Source organism: Neophocaena asiaeorientalis, unplaced genomic scaffold (genome assembly GCF_003031525.2).
Source record: "Neophocaena asiaeorientalis asiaeorientalis breed wild unplaced genomic scaffold, Neophocaena_asiaeorientalis_V1.1 scaffold134, whole genome shotgun sequence".
Classification (NCBI taxonomy): domain Eukaryota; kingdom Metazoa; phylum Chordata; class Mammalia; order Artiodactyla; family Phocoenidae; genus Neophocaena; species Neophocaena asiaeorientalis.
This window is the reverse complement of record NW_020185339.1, coordinates 29,344,325-29,351,494: the sequence shown is the minus strand read 5'-3', so window position 1 is coordinate 29,351,494 and position 7,170 is coordinate 29,344,325. Positions and strand designations below refer to the sequence as shown.

At 56.6% G+C, this 7,170-nt stretch overlaps 1 protein-coding gene across 2 annotated transcripts in view; it reads left to right on the top strand.

Annotated features, from left to right (window-relative positions):
- CACNB3 (calcium voltage-gated channel auxiliary subunit beta 3) overlaps nt 1-7,170 on the top strand; it is a 12,159-nt gene that overhangs the window by 2,815 nt on the left and 2,174 nt on the right. Inside the window, exons 1-12 of one of the 2 annotated variants that reach the window (XM_024737022.1) lie at nt 7-105; nt 3,752-3,874; nt 4,097-4,219; nt 4,681-4,796; nt 5,080-5,144; nt 5,345-5,364; nt 5,563-5,643; nt 5,855-5,913; nt 6,082-6,191; nt 6,495-6,646; nt 6,860-6,955; nt 7,070-7,170. In XM_024737022.1, the coding sequence (XP_024592790.1) occupies nt 61-105; nt 3,752-3,874; nt 4,097-4,219; nt 4,681-4,796; nt 5,080-5,144; nt 5,345-5,364; nt 5,563-5,643; nt 5,855-5,913; nt 6,082-6,191; nt 6,495-6,646; nt 6,860-6,955; nt 7,070-7,170 (1,091 nt within the window). In that variant the 5' untranslated portion in view covers nt 7-60. Of the gene's footprint in view, nt 1-6; nt 106-3,751; nt 3,875-4,096; nt 4,220-4,680; nt 4,797-5,079; nt 5,145-5,344; nt 5,365-5,562; nt 5,644-5,854; nt 5,914-6,081; nt 6,192-6,494; nt 6,647-6,859; nt 6,956-7,069 lie in introns of those variants that run through there. The other variant, XM_024737023.1, reaches the window with a different exon arrangement.

Here is a 7,170-nt window from a genome sequence, read left to right as displayed (position 1 = left end):
CCTGCCTCCGGGCCGCCCCCGCCCCTGGCGCCGCTCGCTTCCCCCCACCCGGACTCCCCCATGTATGACGACTCCTACGTGCCCGGGTTTGAGGACTCGGAGGCGGTGAGTGCCCACGGGGAGGGTGGGGGTGGGGAAATTGGGGTGACACCTCATCTCCCTTGGACCCTTACCCCAGTTCAGGACTTTGAAAAACGCCTCTGCGGCGGGGCAGGGCGTGTAGGAGGGCGCTCCAGGAAAGTGGGGAGATGGGTTTTCATGCCAGAGGCTCCCCAGTGCCCCCGTCCTAGAGCAAGGGGCATCGGGTGTGTGCCAAGAGGGGCCAGCGTGGGGGAACGGCTCAGAGCGGGTGGCTCCACAGCCCAGGACAGAAGGGTGGAGGGAGGAGGGGCTGGAGGCTGAGGGCACAGAGGCTTTAGAGAGGCCTCATGCAACGTCTGGAGTTCCCAAGGGAGGATTTATGGGGTCTGAACACAACAGCTACAGGAGAAGCCGGGGCCCTTGCAGAGGGGGACAATCCAGACCTCCTGTGCCTCAAGTAAAGGACAAATTAGGGAGCCTGGAGAACAGCAGAGAATCCGATACCAGCCCCTTCAGACAGACGGATCATAAAACTTGAGGACCTCCATTATCCCCTTCTGCTGTCCATCCCTGAGCATTGCCTTATCTCCTCACCCTGCCTCCAGCCCAGCTTCTCTCCCAGGCTGAAAACTGGGCACCCAGCACATGGATGAGCCAGCTGACTGAGCCCCATCCATTCCACTCCTCCTGCTGAGGCATCCTCAGAGCAGCGGGCATCCTGAGCTCCTGCTCAGCATGGAGGGCCTGGGGATGGAGAGGAAGCTCTTCGCTCAGAGAACCAGGCAGCTGATAAATATTTAATTCTCCTCTTTGCTTTTATCTCCTGACCCACTGAGACAAATCAGCTCATTAGGCAGTGATTCCCGGAGCTCAGAGCGCAGGGAGAAGTGCCTGGAAAGATGGGGGCAAGGATGGGCAGCAGCAGCTCAGTCCCTTCTCTCAAATATCCTACAAGAAGACCTCCTTATGAGGGCAACTTAGATGGCTTAGAAGGAGTCCCCGATAGGTATGGAGGGTAGAGCACTCCAGAGTCGAAAGGGGAGTGTTGGAGTCTTCTCCCATCTCTTGCTGCGAAGTCCGAGATAGATGAGTCCTAGGGCTCAGAATAGGCAGCTGTCAGTCCTTTCCTGGGACTGGGCTCCTGCTGGGGCCCAGTTCCCCATTGATTGGGCCTCTGGGGCTAATTACATTGCGGCTAGAGCAGATGATTTTCAAGGCTGTGGTGAACACCTCTTTCTGACAGTTGAAGGGACAGCTGGCACAGCCCAGGGTGCCAAGGTGAGCTTGAGAATGAACCTCTCCGTGGGGCTGGAGGGCCGTAGAAGGTTCTTCCTGTCCCTGGTTGAGAAGGCTAGGACTGTTGCAAGGTGAAGCCTGACGTGTGGATGGTGTTTGGGGGCAGCCTGCTAACCCATCGCTCGCTCCCCACCCTTCTCTGGTTCCTGGATTACCCTCCCCCACTTCCCTTTCTCTTGCCTGGCTCCTTGCTCTCCCCAGGGCCCCCTCTGAAGCAGTAGGAGGGAAATCAGGCTCTAAATAAATCCAACGGCTCATCTCCCTCCTCTCCTTCCCCCGTGCCAGGCAAGAGTGGAGCTGCAGCCTGCCCACACACTCACCAGGCAAGGGGGGCACCACCAGGGCACTGTGCCAACTCCTGGCAGCTCCCAAGTACTGAGGCTCTGGCTGTTTGGGCATAACAGGGCTGGGGGAGGCAAGACCCCAGAGTATGCTTGGCAGGGCAGCCCTGTTCCCGGAGTGATGGGTGAGCTCTGAGGACTTGGGAATAACGGAGAGGGGATTTCAGTCTGAGCATGACTCACTAAACATTTAGGGAGAGATCCTGTCATTCCCGTCTTAGGGTGAGAGGCCAGGTAACCCAGATGCCCCAGGCAGGGACACAAAAATGACTAAATTAGCTTGAGATCCTGGAGAACAGAGGGTAAAGATCAGACTTCTCTCCCAGCACAGGTCTGGGCAACTAGGAGATGCCTGATGTACACTTATCAAAGCGAGTGGTCATCCTGCCTTGCCTCCTGCCTCCTAGCCTGTTGGCCCCTATTTACTTCAGATAGCCATTTCCCACAGAGGTGTCTCCTGTGCCCCAGGCCCCTGGAAGGAGGACCCCCCACTCGACTGACAGTGCAAAGGTTCTTCCTGGGGCTCAGCTGCTCTTCATCCTGCTGCCAAGCCAGCCTTATTTGGTTCTCAGGAGAGATGGGGAACATTGTCTGTAATATGCAGGACTTGCCCTCCTTGTGCTATCTTCATGCCTTGGGTCTACCACAGACATTGTCTTTCGCTTACGCTCTAGGACCTGGGCTGACATCAGTCTGACCAGTCCTCTTGCCCTTGGCGGGGCTGGGGCAGGTGTGTGTGTTTGTCTTCCCCACCAAGAATCTGGCCTCCGCTGCCTTTATGCACAGTAGGCTTGAAGGAATGTTCCTCAGCCTGAGAACATTCTACTAAACACACATACACATACACATTCCCACACGGACCCTTTAGGCTTCTGCCTTATCTCTGCCACCTGCCCCTCAGAATTGATGGAAGTGTCACTTTCAGACTTCTGCCCATAAAGAGGGGAAACTGAAGCAGGAAACAAAAGGCTCCCTTTTCCCTAGACTGAGGGGGAAACCCAGCCAGCCTGACTTCTGTCCTCCTGCCCTAAGGCCCAGCTTCCTTTGTTCAGTTGTACATCTCCCTCAGGGCCTTGAAGGTGAGCTCGGCAGCCCTCCAAATGCACCTTCATTGCCCAAAGGCCCTTCCAATGGGCAGGACTCTGACACTCTCCTGGCTCAGGTTACCAAAGACCCTTTCCCTGCATCCCCAGGGTTGCTCCTGGCTGGGTTGCCTGGCACCACCTCAGCCTTCCTCCAGGGCTGATATCCCCTTGGGCAAGGGGTGGGGAGATGTAGGCCAGGTGGTAGGTGTGGCCCCGCCTCACCCAGGCTTAGGGAGATAGCTTTGTGTCACTTGGTCAGTCTGTCTTGTTTGCTGCCCACACCTGGCCAGTTGTCCCAGCGGGTGTGAGAGGAAAGAAAGTGGGGGTGGGGAGAGTAGAGAGGGAGTAACTTTCTGGAGTTGGGAGCCCTGTGGCCTCCTCTTCACCCTGGAAGAGTAGGGACTGGAGGAGATGGGATCTAAGGGGGTGCGCAGCTATATCCTGACACTCAGGACCAGTGCCTTGCCAACCAGTGTCTCCTGACTGTTCCTGGCTGGCTGTACTCCTCCCAGGCATTTTAAGGAAATAATTTCCAAGCTGCTTTGCAGGCTGATGTGAACAAGAGGGCTGGGTCTTTGGATTCCGAAGATTCCAAATCATCTCCAATATATCATCTTCAGTACATCTCACTTCCCTCTGCCTAACAGGACATGGTCAAGGGGAGAAAAGGGAGGAAGGAGGGAAGGGAAAGCTCTATTCGAGGCTGCAGTATTAATAGGCTTGGGGGGAGGGACCCAGATCATAGCACATATGGGTTGGGCCGGCTTTTCTGCAGCCCCAGAGGCACTGGGGCCCTTCTTGGGGAGACAGGAGGGACTGGCGGGCCCAGCCACCCCCGTGGAGCTGGAGAGGCTGAGGTTAGCGGTGGCACCACTGTAGGGTTCGGAGGTGCCTCTCTAGTGCCCTTCACACCTGAGCCCACGGGTCACAGCCTCTCCCCCATGCCAGGGTTCAGCTGGCTCCTATACCAGCCGCCCATCTCTGGACTCAGACGTATCCCTGGAGGAGGACCGGGAGAGTGCCCGGCGTGAAGTGGAGAGCCAGGCTCAGCAGCAGCTTGAAAGGGCCAAGGTATCATCTTGCCGGCTGAGGGCAGGACAGGCCAGACTGGGTGGAAACTTGTGCTAGGTCCTAAGTCTCGAGGGGTCAATGGGCAGGATGTGTGTGAGTGTGAAAGGGTGTGCGTGTGGATGGGCAGACTGATGGGGCCTCCGCCCTCTGCTGATGGGGCACTGAAACTGGAAGGGGTGCTCTGAGGCTCCCCTCATTTGCACCAATGGTCAAATTCTCCAGCACAAACCCGTGGCGTTTGCTGTGAGGACCAATGTCAGCTACTGTGGTGTGCTGGATGAGGAATGCCCAGTCCAGGGCTCTGGAGTCAACTTTGAGGCCAAAGATTTCCTGCACATTAAAGAGGTGACCACTCCCCTCCAAATAGAAGCCACTTAATCTCTCTGCTTTTGCCCCAGTTCCCATTCCTCTTGCTTCGGTCCTCATTTATAAACAAGTTCCCCAAGCTCCTCAACTCTTATGCTTAACACACCCCCGTAAAACCCTCATATCCAAGACCTAATCTTCAGGGTCTCCATCCTCCTAAGGCCTGGCTTGGGCCTCAGTCTCCATATCTGTAAAAGTAAGCCATTAGATTAGTTGCATCTTAGGTTCCCTGTGACAGCTGTGATGCCTCACGCTGAAGTCTTGGGGGTCTCAAACCTGGCTGCCCTTCCCTCTGGTACCTTCTCCTGCCCGCCTCCCCTCGCGCTGCCTTCCTCAGACCCGCTGTCCCAATGCCTCCCTGGCTCCTTCACGTTGAAGTGCCAGGACTGAGGCCTGGGTCACCTCCCCTCACCGCCCCTTCCGCTCCACCCCACCCCCAGAAGTACAGCAATGACTGGTGGATCGGGCGGCTAGTGAAAGAGGGTGGGGACATCGCCTTCATCCCCAGCCCCCAGCGCCTCGAGAGCATCCGGCTCAAGCAGGAGCAGAAGGCCAGGTGAGAGCAGGGCTGTGACTCAGTAAACATACACCCCAGACGTGTGCACTTTACCCACAGTCCACATCACCACACATGCACACACATCCCCGCCCAAAAATATGCACACTCACACCTAGCGTATGCGTTCAGAAATGCACACACATCAAAGCGCACACACACAAACGCTCCCGTCACATGCACTTCCCTCACTAGCTAAAATGTGAGGAGACGTATACAACGATTAAATACTGTCTAGAACAGACACACAAAGACGCTTATTGACCTCCCTTTCTGCTCTTAGGAGATCTGGGAACCCATCCAGCCTGAGTGACATTGGCAACCGACGCTCCCCTCCTCCATCTCTAGGTAGCCTCCCCTCAACCCACCTGTCTTGGGTAGGTGGGTAACTCAGACACAGGGGGAAGGGAGAGTCTCCCAGGTGAACAGTGTGGGAAGGGGTTGGAGCTGGGAGAAGCCCAGGGTCTCCCCTGGGGACGGGAATACTGTGCCCCCAGGGCCTTTCCCCGCTTCACCAACTTTAATCTTTTATTTCCTTTTCCAAAAAGCCAAGCAGAAGCAAAAGCAGGTGAGTCAAGGAAGGGACTGGGGCTTGGGGGGCTCATGGCTTCTGGCTGTGGGGACAGGTTTCTGGGCAATCATTGTTGGAGGGGCAAGAAAACACAGAGGGGAGGGGGCCCAGAACTTCTGAATCTGCCCCACCCCAGTCAGGTGAAGGGCAGGCCACACAGCCATGACTTTGCCTGAACTCAGGTCAATTCTGCAGGCGGAACATATTCCCCCCTATGATGTGGTGCCCTCCATGCGGCCTGTGGTGCTGGTGGGACCCTCTCTGAAAGGTTATGAGGTGAGAAGAGGTCCCTGACCCCAGAGTTGCCTCTACCAAACCTGCCACAGGAAGGGCCCAGGGACAGTGGGAGGGGATGTTTCCCCCCTCCCCATCCCCCAAGGTCTGGGTGTGGAGGGGCTGGGCTCCATGGCCACACCTGGGGATGCTGCCCCCCTCCAAGACGGCCCCCAGTCAGTTGCATGCCTTTCCCCTCACCCCTCCCACCCAGGTCACAGACATGATGCAGAAGGCTCTCTTCGACTTCCTCAAACATAGGTTTGATGGCAGGTAAGCTGCCCTCGCCTGCGGAGGCATGAGAACCAGGGAGAAATCATTGTCTCTTTCCAGATGCCTGTAGCAAGGGCTTCTCTAAAGTGAAAATTGGTAGGACCTGGGTAGGGAGGGGCCTAGGCTTGAAATTTAAAGGTGGGTTGTGCTTCTCCATGCCCACCCCAGGATCTCCATCACCCGAGTCACAGCGGACCTCTCACTGGCAAAGCGATCTGTGCTCAACAATCCCGGCAAAAGGACCATCATTGAGCGTTCCTCTGCCCGCTCCAGCATTGGTGAGAAGTCCCCATTCCTGCTTCTCTGCCCACTCAAGCGTTAGTGAGAACCTTTCTCCTACCTTTCTCTTCCCCGACAACTGCATTCCTGCCCAACCTCTTCTCCACCTGCCCCAGGATTGGCAAGAACCGAACCCAGTCTCAATTCTCTGTTCCTCTGCCTGCCCAGGCTTTGATGAACACGTTCTCCCTCCAGTCCCTTCCCATCCACCATTTGGGAGCCCCCAAAGCCCTGTTGGAGTCAGATGGGGTGGAGCCACTGGTGAGCATTGCGGCTCGCTCCCTCCCTCCCTCCCTCCATAGCTGAAGTGCAGAGTGAGATCGAGCGCATATTCGAGCTGGCCAAGTCCCTGCAGCTAGTAGTGTTGGATGCTGACACCATCAACCACCCAGCACAGCTGGCCAAGACCTCACTGGCCCCCATCATCGTCTTTGTCAAAGTATCCTCACCGAAGGTAAGTCAGTGGTGGTGATGGAGAAGGCCCACAGGGCTGCCCTCCTAGAATGTGGTACAACTCTGCTTGGTCCCTGCCCGAGGGCTCCTGAATCCCCTTTTCCTGCTGCCCCTTAACACAATTCTAAGTCATCCTCGCCTGCTCCTCACGCAGTATCGCAGGTCGGGGATGTGCCCAGTTCTTTGTAGGCCCAGCTCTGCCCTTTTCCCTCAGGTACTCCAGCGTCTCATCCGCTCCCGGGGGAAGTCACAGATGAAGCACCTGACTGTACAGATGATGGCATATGATAAGCTGGTTCAGTGCCCACCAGTGAGCGCTACTCCTGTACCCGCTCTTGCTTTTCCAGGGCTGGGGGAGTGATGAAGATGGGTGGAGGGCTCCTGCTGAGAAGAAGCCAATATTCCCCCTTTTCCTTCCCTCCAGGAGTCATTTGATGTGATTCTGGATGAGAACCAGCTGGAGGATGCCTGTGAGCACCTGGCTGAGTACCTGGAGGTTTACTGGAGGGCCACCCACCACCCAGC